The sequence below is a fragment of the Podarcis melisellensis genome (genome assembly GCF_964234715.1).
Source record: "Podarcis melisellensis genome assembly, chromosome: 16".
In the NCBI taxonomy this organism is placed as follows: Eukaryota; Metazoa; Chordata; class Lepidosauria; order Squamata; family Lacertidae; genus Podarcis; species Podarcis melisellensis.
The window spans coordinates 15,571,615-15,590,112 of record NC_138533.1 but is presented as its reverse complement, the minus strand read 5'-3'; the positions used below and the strand labels follow the sequence as shown (position 1 = coordinate 15,590,112).

At 50.2% G+C, this 18,498-nt stretch overlaps 1 protein-coding gene across 3 annotated transcripts in view; it reads left to right on the top strand.

The window, feature by feature from the left end:
• Positions 1-18,498, top strand: part of CDC42BPG (CDC42 binding protein kinase gamma) — a 54,260-nt gene that overhangs the window by 6,717 nt on the left and 29,045 nt on the right. For all 3 annotated transcript variants that reach the window (XM_081892986.1, XM_081892987.1, XM_081892985.1), the window contains exons 2-7: positions 13,482-13,573; positions 14,180-14,263; positions 14,446-14,541; positions 15,051-15,199; positions 15,985-16,078; positions 16,732-16,932. In XM_081892986.1, coding sequence (XP_081749112.1) covers positions 13,482-13,573; positions 14,180-14,263; positions 14,446-14,541; positions 15,051-15,199; positions 15,985-16,078; positions 16,732-16,932 — 716 coding nt within the window. The remainder of the gene's footprint in view (positions 1-13,481; positions 13,574-14,179; positions 14,264-14,445; positions 14,542-15,050; positions 15,200-15,984; positions 16,079-16,731; positions 16,933-18,498) is intronic.

Here is an 18,498-nt window from a genome sequence, read left to right as displayed (position 1 = left end):
GACCACTTCTCTCACTCATCTTCATTTCATTTCAGTTCACTTTTAATTTGTACACCGCCTTTCTATATTACTATACATGAGGCGATTGGGGCAAGGGCATAAGAAGAGAAGCTTTTTTAGGGGCTATCTTTGGCTGGGTACTCCCCCTAAAAAAAGGTCAACAAGTTCCAGCACCTCTTTTTCAAGAAAAAAAAATGCCCTGCATGATAAAACCATAACTTTAAAATAAACAACTTACACAGAATAAAGCAATCTTCAATAATCCATTAGAGTATAACAGTAAACGGTAAAATTAAATATCAGCAAACAATAATTAAACAGTTTACACGTAACAAGTACAATAAAGACTGACTAAACTATAACGGCAAGTCACAATGCATAAAATACCACAAAACCATGTAAATGGATCGAACTGAGAAACAAGGACACACAGCTTATAGAATTATTATTTTTAAAATATCCCTAAACTCCTCCCTTTGTTGTCAATAGAGGAAGGAACCAGCAGGTTGACGATGTAAAATCTGAAGGCTGTTTTTCCAGCTTCCCCGATTGAAGCCAGTCTGTACCTCCCTTGATATTGTCACAACTCCCAACTTTGCCAATGGTCAGAGATGCTGATGATGGGGGTACTAGTTCGGCAGCATCTGGGGGGCACATCTGCAGAGGCCTCAACTCCTGGCCTCTGGGCACCACAGTTCAAGAAGGACACTGACAAACTGGAACGTGTCCAGAGGAGGGCAACCAAAATGGTCAAAGGCCTGGAAACGATGCCTTATGAGGAACGGCTAAGGGAGCTGGCCATGTTTAGCCTGGAGAAGAGGAGGTTAAGGGGTGATATGATAGCCATGTTCAAATATATAAAAGGATGTCACATAGAGGAGGGAGAAAGGTTGTTTTCTGCTGCTCCAGAGAAGCGGACACGGAGCAATGGATCCAAACTACAAGAAAGAAGATTCCACCTAAACATTAGGAAGAACTTCCTGACAGTAAGAGCTGTTTGACAGTGGAATTTGCTGCCAAGGAGTGTGGTGGAGTCTCCTTCTTTGGAGATCTTTAAGCAGAGGCTTGACAACCATATGTCAGGAGTGCTCTGATGGTGTTTCCTGCTTGGCAGGGGGTTGGACTCAATGGCCCTTGTGGTCTCTTCCAACTCTATGATTCTATGATTCTATGATTCCTGTACTAATAACAACTGTTATATTGAGGCTGATTCTGCAAGCAGTGGGGATGTGTAGGTCAAGGTGGTAGTGGTGGGGACACTGCCTTTTTCTCGGCACCTTGTTCCTAACCTCAGTATGTTTAGGGAATGGAGAGGTTGCAGCATTTGGGACTTTTCAGCTTAGGAAACAGGCAAGTAACGGGTGACATAACTGAAGTATACAGAACTGTGTGTGGCATGGAGAAAACGGACAGAGATAAGTTTTTTCTCTCCCTCTCTCAGAACACTAGAGCTAGTGGCTGAACGTTGTTAGACCCAGGACAGATAAAAGATCTTTTTCAGGCCGTGCATAGTTAAACAATGGAACTCACTCCCACAAGAAACAGTGAAGGCCTCAAACTTAGATGGTTTTAAAAGAGAATTGGAAAAATTCATGGAGGAGAGAGGGCTATTGATGTCGACTGGCCATGATGGCTCTGCTCTGCCTCCACAGATGGAGGCAGCCATGCTTCTGAATACCAGTACGGTCATACCTCATGTTGCGAACGCTGCGGGATACGTCCTTTCAGGTTGCGTCCTGCGGCGACCCGGAAGTACTGGAAAGGGTTACTTCTGGGTTTCGCCGCTCACGCATGTGCAGACGCGGCAAATTGCGATCCGTGTATACACTGCGTTCCTTTCAGGTTGTGAAAGGAGCTCCGGAACAGATCCCGTTCGCAACCAGAGGTACCACTGTAGCTGGAAACCACCGGAGAGGGAGGGGGGCTCTTGTGCTGGGGTCTTGCTTGTAGGTTTCCCGGTTGGCCCCTGTGAGAACAGGACTAAGAGAGCCATTTCCCCGATCCAGCAGGGCTCTTCTGTTCTCATTCTGAGAGCTTTTGGTGCAGGGGGAGGCCGGCGACCTGAGAGCACTCCAAAACGTCTGCAACAAGCCATTGTGATCATCTTTAAAAGCCAGCTCTCCCTTGCCTTCCTGCATTCTCACTCCCCTCCGAAATGGGCTTTCGCTGCTGTCCGGTTGGTGGTGGAACTGCTCCTCAATGCTGCAGCTGTTCATAGGGGGAACTGGCAGCCTCAGGATGTTGACAAGGAGGGGAGCTTCCTTGCAGGCAGGCAGGAAGAGAGGAAAACTTCACGCTTGGGCTTTTTGGGTAGTAGGAGGGGAAATGAAATGTTCTGGTGGGAAGAAACAAAGCCTTGGGAACTGTCTCTCTCAGATAGCAGTAGAAACACGTGGACCTCCAGGGAAGCTGAATGTAGGAAGATTCAGGACAGGACCAAGAAAGTGCTTTTCCACGCAGCACGTAGTTAAAACTATGGAACTCCCTCCCACTGGAGGCAGCGATGGCCACCAAGCTAGATGGCTTTAAAGGAGGATTGGACAAATTCGTGGAGGAGGGAGCAATCGATGGCTGCTCCATAGCTGGAGGAAGCAATGCTTTTGAAGACCATTTGTTGGAGAACCCACAGGAGGAGAGAGGGCTCTTGTGCTTGGGTCCTGCTTGTGAGTAACCCACAGGCGCCTGGTTGGCCGCTGTGAGAACAGGATGCTGGACTAGATGGACCATGGGCCTGATCCAGCAGGGGTCTTCTTAGGCTCTTCTGCCAAGCAGGAAGGCCAGAGAGGTGTTTCAGCAACGTGTTGAATTTACCCCATTAGCAGCTCTCATAGGAGAAGTTGGTTCCTGTGGCTTCCTGCCCATAGCATGATTTAACTCAAAGGCAAGGAAGAAACCCAACCACCAATACCACCACCACCACCTTGGTCTTCCCCTATCTTAATAACCGGGGCCGCAGCCCCCACCCTGCACAGGGGCCTCCCTCCTCTTTGCCTGCATGGATCCATCTCCTGCCAGGATAACCACTTGAGCGTTCCTTCTGAGCAAGATGTGATGTAACTCTCGCCACCCAACCCCTTTCCCCCTGTGGCTCCTTCTTAACCACGTGAATTGCACTCCGCAACCAGACAGGACCTGTTCTTCAAGTCTGGGTGCTGGGTGGGTGTGTCCTTGATCTTGCAGCGTAGATATTTTTAATCTGGGACCCAAAGTGTGCTCCCTCGGTGACGGTGGTGGCTGTTTGGCAACGGATGTGCATCCATTCCTGAGGTGGATGGAAGGAGCAGAAGGGTTGCCTGAGGACTTGGTGCAGAAACCAAGGAAGCTGCCAGACCCTCGACCCTCCCATCTAGTTCAGTGTTGCCTACATTGACTGGTGGCGGCAGCAGCTCTCGGGGAGTCTTGGCCCAACCCTCCTTGGAAACGCCAAAGATTGAGCCCTGGGCCCTTTTGCTTGCAAAGCATGCACTCTGCTCCTTCCCCATAAAGTTAAGCAAGCTGTTAGTCCTCATGGGGTTTGAATAAAGGGCAGGAAGCCACCTTCTAGCAAGTCCGAGCGCTGCTGCAGGTGCACTAACTCTGGGGTTCTGCAGGGGTCTTCCCCAGCCCTTCTGCATGCAGAGCTGGTGCTCCAACTCCTCTGTGGGGTCTGCTGAGCCTTCCTGGTTGGCTGAAGTGACAGCCTGCCCCCTTCCTAGCTCAGCCTCTTGGGAGGGGGCGAGCTGCTTGTGCACTGCATGGCTGGAACAAGCCAGTATCTCTGCAACCTGGGCTGTCTATCCACAGAGCTGCCTGCCTGCCCCTCCCTTGGGATCTCCTTCCTGCCCCACCAATACTCCCTGAGTGGGTGTAAAAACCAGTGGCATATCCCCTCTCCACCTGAAAGGGAGCTGCTGCTGCCTGGACTGGCTCATGATAGAGGGTGATGCATCATCAGAGGGGGGGGGCAGGAGGAATACCAGAACTGTTTGTTGCTCCTGTCGTCAGGGCAACCTGGCCAGGTCTGGCAACCTGGTAGGTAGGTTTTGGATTCCAACCTGTCTGTCAGTCTTCAGGAGGGCTGTTTTTCTTATTTCAGACGGGAGGCTTTTTAAGGTAGCAGCAGCAGCAGCACACCTAGCCAAGGCCCCACAGAAGCCTCTCCCCCCCCAACCCCGCCTCCTTGTGCATGAAGGGTGCACATGCCTGAGGGTGGGTGTGCGCATGTTCACATTCTCTGCGCTGAAATAATCCACAATCTGCACTGGGAAAGGGTGGTTCGCATGGGTCAGCTGTTGGTCTCTTTGGCACAAGCTGGTCTGCTTCCACTATTTGCGGTTGTGAATGAAGAGGCATCAGCTACACACACACACACACACACACACACACACACACACGAATGCTTGCAGACATGCTCATCAACCCCTTCTGGCTCTTTAAATTCCACCAAGCACTTCCCTCCCTCCTCTGTGATAAGGCTTGAACCGCTTTTCTTTTCAGTGTTTTCTTGCACACTGGCCGGCAGCAACTCTCAGGGGTTTCAGGCGAGTTTCCTTCCCAGCCCACCTGGAGCTGCCGGGTATTGAAACTTCTATCTGAGTTTTGCCATGAGTCCAACTAGCAAAGCTGCCTTATACCAGATCCTCAAGCTCCCCATCTTCATATCTGACTGGCTATGGCTCCCCCCCCCCTGCCCAGGGTGGTCTCGGGCAGAGAGAGGGTCTTTCCCCTCACCTGCCACTACCTGCCCCTATTTTTAAGGGATAGAACCTTGGACCTCTCCACATGCAAAGCAAATGCTCTTCTATTGAGCCATAGCCCTTCGCCACTAAGCACACTCCTCCTGACAGGGTAGGATCCTGCATTTTCTGACAAATTAACTTTTATGAATCGGGAGCCACCTTGTGGCAAGGCTCTCCTGGGATGTTCCAGCATCTGCTGTCCCCATTCTTGGGGGTGGGGGCGGGGAGCAGGCAGCTTGGCCTGGGAGCAGGCAAATGGGGCAGTGACCCATGGGAAGGGGCTGCCTCTCCTCTCCTCTCTGGCGTGTGGGGTTCAGACCTGGCTCTTGTCCCCACCCTGCTCGCCTTGCGAGGAATGCGGTCCCGCTGGTTCCTCTGGGCGTGCCTAGGCCAGCGCCTGGTTTTCCACTGAGGAACTAAGACTGGAAACTCTTTGGGAGCAGAGGAACCCCAGCGGAAGAATTTGCGAAGGAGGCCCTCTCCTCTGGGCCAAAAGGGGGCAGGCAGCTGCTGCTGCTGCCGCTGCCACCACTGCCACACCTCCTCGCCTTGCCAAGGCATCAGCTCTCTACACCCCCTGCTCTCTATCAGAGGCTGTGGATTCATAAGGAGAGGTCTGCAAGATCAGGCCAGTGGCCCATCTAAGCTCAGCGGCCAACCAGATGCCTGCGGGAAAAACAGCAAGCAGGATTCAAGCCCAAGAGCCCTCTTCTCCCTTCCTGAGGTTTCAAGCATTCAGAAGCACTGCTGCCATCATGGCTATTCACTATAGCAAACCCCTCTCCTCCATGTCCAATCCTCTTTTAAAGCTCTATATCTTCCAACATTCCTCTTTGCTGGATGTTCATGGGCTCTAGTGTCCTAAGAGAGGGATCAATGAGTTTCTCTATACAGTGGTACCTCGGGTTAAGTACTTAATTCATTCCGGAGGTCCGTGCTTAACCTGAAACTGTTCTTAACCTGAAGCACCACTTTAGCTAATGGGGCCTCCTGCTGCTGCCACGCCGCCGGAGCACGATTTCTGTTCTCATCCTGAAGCAAAGTTCTTAACCTGAAGCACTGTATCTGGGTTAGCGGAGTCTGTAACCTGAACCATATGTAACCTGAAGCATATATGTATGTAACCCGAGGTATGTAACCCGAGGTACATATGTATGTAACCCGAGGTACCACTGTACACTTTCTCCAAGCCATGCATCGTTTTATCATCTCGCCTCTGACTCAACTTTGCTCCAAACTAAAAAGTCCCAAACGCTATTCTTCATAGGGGAGTTGCTTCTCCCACTTAATCATTTCGGTTGCCCTTTCTTTAATCTGTACCCATACTACAGGATCCTTTTTGCGGCAAAGTGGCCGGAACTGTACACTGCATGCCCTTGCCCACATGATTCTCTTGAGAGGTCAGCTGACATCCACAGAGATAGAATCAAAGGCTCATCAGGACCAGGTTTCCCCCAACTTGGGTCTCCAGCTGTTTTTTGACTACAATTCCCATCATCCCCAGCTGGCAGGCCAAGTGGTCAGGAATGATGGGAATTGTAGTCCAAAAACAGCTGGAGACCCAGTTCAACCTCCTGTGTTATCATTTTCCAGTTGGCGGGTAGAATCATTTCAACCCAACATTGGTGCTGTGTTTCCTGAAACAAATGAAGTAGGAATTCCTCTCCAGCTACTTTCACAACTGCAGCTCAGTTCTGCACAGCCCCATCTCTTCTGATAATAAATTTATGTTCTGGAAGAAGCCAGCTTTCCTTCACTAGATCATGTGACAGGGCTAATAAAGGCGATCAGCAGAAGGACCAGAATGACTGGATGCGCCAGGTGCCACTGGAGGCGAAATTCATTAGAGGGAAGAAGCTCGTTAGTGAAGTTGTGCCAAATTACAAACAGAGAACGAGAAGGATCTTGAGGTGTTTTAAGTACATTTACTGTGATTTATCTGCAGTCGTCTCAACTGGCCACCCTGTAACGAAATTCTCCAGGCTGCTCGCGAGAAGGGGATTTAATTAAAACAGGTTGAACTGAAATGAGGGTATGATTTTTAATGCATTTTTAACATATCGTGCCAGTTCAGGTTCACCAAGGGCAGAGAACTTCAGCCCCCTGAAAACGACACAAACACACAATTCCCATTCCCCAGGGAAAACGCTGACTGCCGGACCTTGTCCAAACTTACGGAATCTTAGAATTGTAGAGTTGGAAGGGCACCCAAAGGCCATCAAGTCCAACCCTCTGCAATGCATCACAACTAAAGACTTAATAATAATAGTAATAATAATTTATTTATATCCCGTCCTCCCCAGCCGAAGCCGGGCTCAGAGCGGCCAACAACAACAAAATCAACATAATTCACATAAAAGCTTAAGAGCTTAACATCAGCCCTGCTGGATCAGACCAAAGGGCTCCCATCTAGCCTAGTATCCTGTGCACACAGAGATGCCCCCATGGGACCTCCTCACTGGAGATTCCCAGCAGCAGGTATAATTCAGATGCATGCTGAGTTAATTGGAGCTGGGCTTCCACCTTCCTCTGTGCATGCCTCTCCGAAAAGGAGAGCTTAGTGGTTAGGGCTGAGGAACCAGACAACCCTCATCAGCCATGCTGGCTGCTCCAACTGCATCTGGAAAGCTACAGGCCTGGATGAGAGCCAGGACTCCTGGATCTCTCTTCCACAGGGTGCAGCCAGGGAGCCAGGCTCAGCAAATCCAGAAATTCTGCATGCAAGCAGCATCTTTGGGTACGGTGCTTGCCCAGTGGGCATTTTCCTGTCAAGGATTGAGGAGAGCTGCCTGCCTGTGTTTGAGACACTTGTGTCCCAAGCTTGCTGCTGCCCATCTGCCCACCTCTCTTCCCTGTCCTTACAGCATATGAGTGGGCCTTGGGAATGCAGAGTTTCCAGTTATTGTAGAATTGGAAAAAATTTACCTGGTACGCAGGCTAAGACCCTACCTGCCCGTGGACTGTCTCGCCAGAGTGGTGCATGCTCTGGTTATCTCCCACTTGGACTACTGCAACACGCTCTACGTGGGGCTACCTTTGAAGGTGACCCGGAAACTGCAATTAATCCAGAATGTGGCAGCTAGACTGGTGACTGAGAGTGGCCGCCGGGACCACATAACACCGGTTCTGAGAGATCTGCATTGGCTCCCAGTACGTTTCCGAGCACAATTCAAAGTGTTGGTGCTGACCTTTAAAGCCCTAAATGGCCTCGGTCCAGTATACCTGAAGGAGCGTCTCCACCCCCATCGTTCAGCCTGGACACTGAGATCCAGCGTTGAGGGCCTTCTGGTGGTTCCCTCATTGTGAGAAGTGAGGTTACAGGGAACCAGGCAGAGGGCCTTCTTGGTAGTGGCGCCCACCCTGTGGAACACCCTCCCTTCAGATGTGAAGGAAATAAGCAACTATCCTATCTTTAAAAGACATCTGAAGGCAGCCCTGTTCAGGGAACTTTATAATATTTAACGCTATACTGTTTTTAACACTTGATTGGGAGCCGCCCAGAGTGGCTGGGGAAACTCAGCCAGATGGGCGGGGTATAAATAAATTATTATTATTATTATTATTATTATTATTATTATTATTATTAAGGAAAGGGCAACCAAAATGATAACAGGCTTGGAGTGGCTCCCCTATGAGGAAAGGTTGCAGTGTTTTAGTTTAGAGGAAAGGTGAGTAAGAGGCGAGATGGTAGAAATTTAGAAAACGATGCATGGCGTGGAGAAAATGGGCGAAGAAAACTTTCCCTCCCTTTCTCCTAACATTGGAACTCGTGGACGTCCAGTGAAGCCAAATGTTTGAAGATTCAGGACTGGTAAAAGGAAATACTTCTTTCAGTGGGGCTGCCCTTGAAGCTGACCCAGAGACTCCAGCGGGTGCAGAATGCCGCAGCGAGGCTCCTTACGGGGTCCTTGCCGCGGGATCACACTCCTCCAGTGCTTTACCAACTGCACTGGCACCCGGAGGAGTACAGGGTCAGGTTTAAGGTGCTGCTTTTGACCTTTAAAGCCCTATGCAGCCTCCCTATGCAGCCTAGGACCCACGTACCTACGGGACTGCCTCTCCTGGTATGCCCCACGGAGGACCTTAAGGTCCACAAATGACAACATTTTCGAGGTCCCAGGTCTTAAGGTGGTTAGATTGGTCTCAACTAGGGCCAGGGCCTTTTCAGTACTGGCCCCAATTTGGTGGAATGCTCTGTCACAAGAGACTAGGGCCTTGTGGGACATGACATCTTTCCGCAGGGCCTGCAAGACAGAGCTGTTCCGCCTGGCCTTTGGTTTGGACTCAGTCTGACCTTTATATTGCCCTCCCCTTATGGTCTTGATCTATCGGCTACTTTTAAAATGAGGCTGCATTTTAAATTGCTTTTTAATCTGTATTTTAAATTGGGGTTTGCCCCCCTATTATGTTTTTACTGTGATTTTATTGGTGTTAGCCACCTCTGGCCAGGGAGGGTGGGATATAAATATATTATTATTATTATTATTATTATTATTATTATTATTATTATTATTAAACTACGGAACTCACTGCCACAGGAGGCAGTGCTGGCCACCAACCTGGGTAGCTTTAAAAAAGGATGAGGCAAAATCCCTGCAGGAGGAAAAGGCTATCGCTGACTTCTAGCCACAATGGCTATGCTCTGTCTCTTCTGAAGACCAGTTACTAAAAACTACAGGAGAGGAGAGGGCAAGTTTCCCACTGGGGCTTCCAGTTGGCCCCTGTGAGAACAGGGACTGGACTGGATAGACCACTGGCATGACCCAGCAGCCTCTCCTTAGGTTTTCTTCTCACCCAACAAACCCCTGCAATTGTTGTTGCTTTTGAGAGACAGAGAGAAAGAGATCCCTTAATGAAATTGGCAGCGCCTGTCACTTTCCACCTGTTCCAAGCCTGAGGCAGATTGTACAGCTTGATTAATTTTATGTACGGGAAAAGGAGTGTGCTGGGCTTATTTTGGCCAGCAAACTTGCCTGCTTTTGGGACCGGGGTTTAGCTTCCCGCATCGCCAAATGACGGCTGAAAAACAGTGCCTCTGAGGTTGAGCAGAGTGCATTCCCGCCATTAAGATCACCCCAACTTTCCCCCATATCTGTGGAACAAGGGGCCAAAGGTCCAATGTTCACCTAGCCCTAGCACATCTCCTGTTTTCTACAAGTTAGGTGCTGGAGGGAAGGGGAGGTTTTTCTGTTAATCATGCACCTCAAGGCTTGGGCAATTTGTCAGCTCTTAAGTAGCCTCCTGCTGAATGTCCTCCTGCCAAGAGACCTGGTCGCCTGGGGGGCGAGGTGGGCCTGTAGCGAGCTAGATGTTGCTGGACTCCCAGTTCCCATCAGCTGCAGCCCGTCAAGGGAGAGGAGAGTTCAACAATATCTGGAAATTCAGAGGTTCCTCACCCCTGCTGTCCATAAGAACATCAGAAGAGCCTGCTGGATCAGGCCACAGGATCAGGCCACAATCCAGTCCAGCCTCCTGTTCTTACAGCGGCCAAACAGGTGCCCATGATGGGAAACCCACAAGCAGGATTTGTGTCCTGTAGGCGACAGAAGTTTCTATAGTGCCTGCTGTGCATGTCTGACGGAAGCAGTATACTGGGGAAGGTGGTTTAGTGTGACTTCTCCTTCACTGAATGGTTGGGTGTGCAAATTCTGCACCGAGATCAGTTGGTTTTTGCAATGCACAGGGGTTTTAGAGCCTTCCATGAATCGGCTTGTTCTGGATAATTTGTTCTTGGGAGGGGAAAGAGTGAGTCTCCAAACCTAACCCCTGGACCCCTGGTTTTGCTGTCTTCGCTCTGCAGCAATACTTCTTCTGTTTAAAGGGAGAATTGCTTCCCTGCCCTGTTCCAAAGCTGAGGCTCCAGATCTGGGCCTGACCCTGCATTTCATGCTTGGAGCGCGGGAGGTTGGCGGTGCTCCAGCCCTGCTCCGAAGCTCCTTCTCCGACTAGTCGCTCTGCCTCCTTCCTTCTCAGAGATGCCTCGGCGGCCCATACAGGAAGAGACAGGTGCCACCGCGTGCACAAGGCTGCCAAGGGTGGCATGATGGGGCATGCAGGCATAGGGCCCCACCCCGGGCACCGAAAGGGGCAGGTGAGCAAGTTGGATCACAGCGGCTTTTCACGCCACAGGCAGAGCTTAGCAGCCTCTCTCAGAGTGTTCCTAACAGGGAAAAAGTGTGACGAGCAGGGCTTCAGCTTTGGTAGGAGTGATACCTAGTGGTTAGAGCAGGCATGGCCAAACTCGGCCCTCCAGCTGTTTTGTGACTACAACTCTCATCATCCCTAGCTAACAGAACCAGTGGTCAGGGATGATGGGAATTGTAGTCCCAAAACAGCTGGCGGGCCAAGTTTGGCCATGCCTGGGTTAGACAAGGAGGTGTGTGAATCAGCATGCTGGGATTGTGGCCTGCTTTAAAGGCCATGAAGGGGGTGATGGATCCCGGCTGCCTCCTGTTCCTTGCGCAGCAAAAGACGGAAATCAAGCGTCTGGCTCATACCTTCCCACCAAGAGGGCGCTTGTGTTCAGATCTTGCCTGCGGGTTTCTCATTGGGACATCTGATTGGCCACTATGAGAACATGATCCTGGACTAGAAACCAGGATGGCTTCTGTAAATTTGGGAATGTCCCTGGAAAATGGGACACTTGGAGGGTCTGTTAATGGGATGGGATGAGAAATGTGTGCACCTTTCAGTGCTTGTTGGACTCAAGCTCCCATTATCCCTGACCATTGGCAGGGGGTGATGGGAGTTGGAGTCCAATGACATCACAGGCTTCCTGCTGCTGCTGTGGGTTGGCCACACTATCCTGGCCAGCTCTGCCACGCAGTCTCAGAAATGATCCATTCCATATTTTGTTGCTGTGGTTCAGGAACTCACTTGCCCCCGCCCCATACTTCAGGGATGGGTCACCTGCGTTCTCCCAGGTCTTTATGAACTCCCATCAGCCTCAGACAGCAGGGCCAGTGGTCAGGGATGATGAGATCTGTAGTCCAATAACATACCCCCCAAAAAAACCCTCCACCCCTTAGTTGCGCAACTGCAAAGACTCAGGAAATTGTTCTGTTGTTGTTTTTTGTAATTGAATTACATTGTTTTGCACCAGCTTAGCTGTATTATAATCCGCTTTGTCAAGGCTGTTTGCTTTGAGAATATAACTAAATAAATAGCGTCCACACACTGATCAAGACACCTGTCTCTTGTTTCTCAACTGTAAAATACACAAAATATTTTCTGCATGCTTAATTCTTTGATGGATGGTGTCATCCGAAAAGTCGCTTCAGAGTCAGTTGGCTTCCTTTGACTTGTGTTTGGAGATCTCCGGCATGGCTTCGTTGGAACTGCAACTTGTGATCACAACAGTGGGGCTACATGCCAGGGTTGTGATGAACCTCCCCCTGCCATGCTCTTGTGCAGTTTTTGAACTGCTGGATACAAAAAATGAAGTTATAGACATCACGAGGGACCCTAGCGGGAGGGCAAGGACCACCTTATTACCATTGCTGCTACTCTGGGCGCTGTTTCTGGCTGAAGAGCAAGATAAATAGACAGAAATAGAAATAGAAATAAAAGCTTTTGCTGGCGTCACTTTGGGTTGCACATAAACCAGACTGGTGCCTGCAGCTTAGGATAAGCTTTGCAAGAGGATGGCTGTACGAACTGGAGGTTTAGAATTAACAACTAGAGCGAGTCATCTCCTGCTTCCTGAATCCAACAGCTTTGCTGAATTTTAGCTAAGCGTGAAAGCTCTGCAGCTTTGTAAGGGGAAATCAAAATTTCAGAATTTGCAAAGCATTTCACTTCCGATTTGCTCATATATCACTGACCTGTCCCAGCTACAGTATTGCAGTGATTGTGCGGAGGAAGAGATTTGGGTCCGAGAAACCAAGGGCAGGTGCTCAGAGGCTATAAGATGAGCAGGAAATGTGTGTGGTTATTTTTTTAAAACAATGAAAGGCTCTGTTTAGGGTCCCATAAAATGTATACACCACTTGATTATTTTTTTTAAAAAATGTGGTTTACAAAAGAGAGAAAACAATGAAATTGTCAATAAGAAAAATGAACAACAAGAATATAAGACTTTCAAAAAGCTAAAATAACAATAGACTAAAACTTGAATCAGCTAAACATCTGGGTGGGCTTCTCCAAATGAAAATGTTTTTAGAAGATGCTGAAAAGAGTACTGTACAGAGGTATCAATAGGCAGGGAGTTCCGAAGTTTAGGTAAAAAGGTAAAGGGTAAAGGGAGCCCTGTCGTGGCCGACTCTGGGGTTGCGGCGCTCATCACTTTATTGGCCGAGGGAGCCGGCGTACAGCTTCCAGGTCATGTGGCCAGCATGACTAAGCCACTTCTGGCGAACCAGAGCAGCGCACGGAAACGGCGTTTACCTTCCCGCCGGAGTGGTACCTATTGATCTACTTGCACTTTGACATGCTTTCGAACTGCTAGGTGGGCAGGAGCAGGGACTGAGCAATGGGAGCTCACCCCGTCACGGGGATTCGAACTGCCAACCTTCTGATCGGCAAGTCCTAGGCTCTGTGGTTTAACCCACAGCGCCACCCGCGTCCCTGAAGTTTAGGTACTGCCCCACTAACAGAGTCCTTACAAATGTGAACAGGCAGGTATTATGTGGAACAGTGCCAGTGTACACGAGGGCCGGTTTTGGAGAGAGTCTTCATGTACTCATCTTTTTCTTCTTTAATTACGGCCAATGGATAGCCCAGTAAAACCAGGGGGGCCCTTCCTGTCTCTTATTCTTCTTCCAGCCTCCCCTTTCGCCACGAAGGCCAAGCAGCTGCGCTTGCGAAGGGATGACTTTGAGATCCTGAAGGTGATCGGACGAGGGGCTTTTGGCGAGGTGAGTGCCAGTGGCGGGCGCTGTCTTTGAGGGAGACATAAAAACACCTGTCTTGCGAGGATGGGCATTTGGACCAGGGCTGCTCCCACTCCCCGCTACAGAATTTTGAAGGATGAGACTGCACCTCCCCTTCCCTGTCTGAAGCTTTTGCTGGAATTAATTTGATCCAGGAGAATTCTTTGCAAGTTTATGCAGGTGTAAGTCCCATGGGCATATTCCTTATGGGCGAATACCTGGGATGGTGGCCCTTCGTTCTTTTAAGTTCAGAAAGGGCAGGCTCTGAATTGATCTGCAAAGGAAGGCATCCTTTTTCCAAAATCCCAGGCGTTATGAGACCCTCAGCCCCACCCCACAGGGTCTGGGGGAGGCAGAGGGATATTTCTGAGCCTAGAGGTCCAATCTAATCTTACTGGCTATCGCCCAGCCACACTGGCAAAGATGGGCCAGAGGTTTTTGCACCAGAAAGCACGATGGTCACTTTTTAAAACAGCATACTCAGTCATGGACAATCGGCTGTGCTGTAATGATGACGCAAAGTCTGCCACCAGAGTAGGCTGGGGAGAAAATGGGTGGTGGTCTAAGTGTCCCCCCCTCCCTCTGTACCAGGTGGCGGTTGTGAGAATGAAACAGACGGAGGAGGTTTATGCCATGAAGATTCTGCACAAATGGGAAATGCTGAAGAGAGCAGAGGTATGCGCCCCCTGTCATGTGCCAGGCCCTGTTGGAGAAGCATCTTTCAAGGCTGATGAGTACTGAGCCTTGGGGGGGGGGGTCGGGTCCATTTAGCACAAGGGTGGGGAGCCAGAAACGAAAAATAAAATGAGTTCCCTTTGGATCTTAGCTCCTTTCTCTCTGCCTTTTTCTCCCTGCAGACGGCTTGCTTCCGGGAGGAGAGAGATGTGCTGGTCCGCGGGGACAGGCAATGGATCACCACCTTGCACTTTGCCTTCCAGGACGATCACTACCTGGTGAGCCTCATCACACAACACAGTGCTGGGGGCTCTGAGAGAAATGGGAAGGGGGGAGATTTTCCTATCGGAAGGCATCATGCCATCTTCCTCAACTTGGTGACCTCAAGGTGTTTTGGGCTGCAAGGGTCATTGCCCCTGATTATTGGCCCCGGCTGGCTGGGGCTTCCCAAAACATCTGGAGGGGCACCAGGTTGGCGAACACTGCTCTCAGGTCTTGGAATTATAGCAGAGGGTACCCCCAAAGGTCATCCAGCCCAGCCCTCTGCAATGCAAGAATCACAACTAAACTGAAGAGTCCCTGGCAGGTGGCCATCCAACCTTTGTTTCGTCTGGGGCAGAGAGGAGATTTCCCCCAGCCCTCCGCTCTGGTAAACTGGAGATGGCAGAGATTTGAACCCAGGACCTTCCTCATTTGCAGGCAGCAGAGAGTCAGTTGTTGTGTGAGCCCTGCTGAGCCCTACCCCCCAGCCCACCGTTCTTCTGTAATTCACTCCTCCTTTCCGCAGTACCTAGTGATGGATTACTACGCAGGAGGGGACCTCCTCACCCTCCTCAGCAAGTTTGAGGACCGCCTGCCTGAGGACATGGCTTGCTTCTACCTGGCTGAGATGGTCCTGGCCATCCACTCCCTCCACCAGCTCCAATACGTCCACAGGTAAGTTTGCCTGCCTGGCTCTGGAACTGGCAGGTAAACGCCCTCCTGCCTCAGTTTCCTCACTCCCAAAATAGGGAAGAGTGGCATCTGGTCTCCCTACTAACCCCAAGTGGAAGCAGAAGATATTGGCATGCAGGCAGAGTTTCCTCTTCTCTCCCATTTATCTGTTTCCGGATTCAGATCTTTAGAGGCCTTAAGCACTTAAAATATTTTGGTGGCCCCATATATATCTAATTCAAAATATAACAATCATAAGATTTTATTTTTTGAAATGAAACAAAACCGGCAGTAAGGTGGAAAATGATGTTTATTTTTGTATAATTCCACTTTACTTATATTTGAGATTTTTTATCCTTTTTCTAATTGCAAAATCTTTGATCAGATCCTCAAACTAATCTTATGTCACACAACTTCTTGTATGCTTAGTTGAGACAAGGCCTCCAGCCTTCCTTGTTGCAGTTGTTTTGTTGGGACTTTTAATATACTTCCAAGTGAGAAAATGAACACCTAGCTGAGCTATTTGTGACTATCAACGTTAAAACTCCTGCAATGGAAAAATTTCTTCCCTTGATGCCCTAAGCACATGCTTATTTTGCTTAATGGTTAATCCAGCCGTGGCTTTCATCCCAGCCTGCCAGACTCTCCTTCCTCTGGAAGACAGAAGTGGGACTCTTGGGGTCCCTTCTGGCCCCCAGACCCTCAATGAGCCCCAGTTTCAGGCCTCGCCCCTTCTGTCCACTGACCCCCAGCGCTCTTGCTCACCACTGTGGCTCCCCCCTCTGCAGGGACATCAAGCCGGACAACATCCTCATCGACACCAATGGGCACATTCGCCTGGCTGACTTTGGCTCCTGCCTACGCCTGCATTCAGATGGCATGGTGAGTGTTGGGGAGGGGGGGCTGAGAATCGCTAGGCCTGACTCTGACCCTGACCCTCCTGCTTGGGTGCAACCTGTGGTGAATGGTCCTTGAGGTGTGGTGACCCTCAGACCCCCAATCTAGAGGAGGTTCATTTATTTATTTCCCAGCTTTTTCTCCAAGGAGCTCATTTAATCTCCACAACAACATCCCTGTGAGGTAGGTTAGACAGAGATGCAGGGACTGAGGTCAAGGTCACCCCAGTGAGCTTCATGGCTGAGTGAGGGGATTCGAACCGTGGTCTCTCCCAGGTCCTAAGAATTGTCTGGTATAAACCAGGGGGCAGCAAACTTTTTCAGCAGGGGGCCGGTCCACTGTCCCTCAGACCTTGTGGGGGGCCGGACTATATTGGGGGGGGGGAAATGAACGAATTCCTATGCCCCACAAATAACCCAGAGGTGCATTTTAAATAAAAGGACACATTCTACTCATGTAAAAACATGCTGATTCCCGGACCGTCTGCAGGCCAGATTGAGAACCCTAACCCTGGGCCTTAGTTTGCCTACCCATGTCCTAGTCCGACCTTCCAACCACTACATCGCACTGCCCATCGGGGAACGATGCAGCTGAGCTGGAGTCCAGATTTTCTCCCTTCTCTGCCCCCCAACCCCCAGGTGGAGTCTTCTGTGGCTGTGGGGACCCCCGATTACATCTCCCCAGAGATCCTGCAGGCCATGGAGGACAGGAAAGGGAAATACGGCCCCGAGTGCGACTGGTGGTCCCTTGGGGTCTGCATGTACGAGCTGCTTTTCGGGGAGACCCCGTTCTATGCCGAGTCCTTGGTCGAGACCTACGGCAAGATCATGAACCACGAGGTGAGTGGGGCAAAGCAAGGTCAGAATGGGGTTGGGGCAGGTAGCGGAGCAAATGGGAGAGTTGCTGGTGGGCTTGTTTTCCTAATGCCTTCTGTGTGTGATCTTTGGATACGGCTGGGGAGGGAGGAGGAGGGTTGATCCCTCCGTTGGGTGGGCGGGAGGGGCCGCCGAGGTGAAATGCCACTTTGGTTCAGGGGTGCCATCAGGTGGGGGGGACTATAGGGCAGACAGTGGCGTAGCGTGGGGGTGCAGGGGGTGCCGGGCGCACCGGGCGCAACATCTGGGGGTTAGGGTTAGGGGGCGCAAATTACTTGCCTTGCCCCGGGTGCTGACAACCCACGCTATGCCACTGAGGGCAGAGACCTGGGGCTTTACTTAACAGCCCCAAACCACAGGTGGGTGGCTTTATGAGGTTTAGAAGGAAGTGAATTTACTTACCTACCTACCTACCTACCTACCTACCTACCTACCTACCTACCACCTTTACCCCTCACCCACTGTGAAGCTCAAAAGTGTGGTGCATGTTGTTCTCCTCCTCCTCCTCATTTAACCCCCCCCCCAAACAACAACCCTGCGAGGTAGATTAGGCTGAGAGGCAGTGACTGAGCTCAAGCGCATCCCCCAGTGAGCTTCATGGTGGCAAAAGGTAGGAATTTGGGCCCTGGTGTCTCTCCCAGGTCTTAGTCTGACCCTCTAAAGCAGCCTTTCTCAACTTGTGAGTCCACAGATGTTGTTGAACTACAACTCCCCTCACCCCTAGCTGGCAAGGCCAGAGCTCAGGGGTGATGGGAGTTGTAGTCTAACAACATCTGGGGACCCACAGGTTGAGAAGCACTGCGACACTCGGACACATGATCTCTCTGTTTTATTTTTACATTTCTATCCCCTATTTCCTCTGAGGAGCTCAAGGCAGTATGATTAGTTCTCCTCTGTCCCATTTAATCCCCACAACAACAACAACAACCTTATAAGGTAGGTTAGGGTTGAGAGGCAGTAACTGGCCCCAAGGGCACACCTAGTGAGCCCAGTGGCTGAGTGGAGATTCAAACCAGGGCCTAGGCCAACATTCAAACCACGACACCACATGTTATTGCTGTCTCAAGACCAAAAGACCAGGGATGGAAAATGACTCCCTTACCCCCTGCTTCCCTCCTCTGGCTCAATCTTTGCTTTTGCTCCTGAGGGAACACATTCTTTGGCGCCAGGTGGAAATTCTAAATAGATATTCCTACCCTTTTATTAAGTTTGTACGCTGTACTTCCTCCCAAAGGAGAGTAGGGAAGTCAACATCAAAATGTTAAACGGATACAATTCAGAATAAAACAAAACTCTTAATCTCAGGGTCACAGGTTTGAGTCTCATGTTGGGCAAAAGATTCCTGCATTATAGGGGGTAGGACTAGATGACCCTCATGTCCCCTTCCAACTCTATGATACTCTGAAAAACCTATTTCAAACATTCAAAAACACTGGATAAAGACATAAGAAGGATCAGGGCAGTGGCCCACCTAGTTCAGTATGCAAATTTATTTTCAGTTCCCAGCAAACACTACCTCAGGGCATTTTG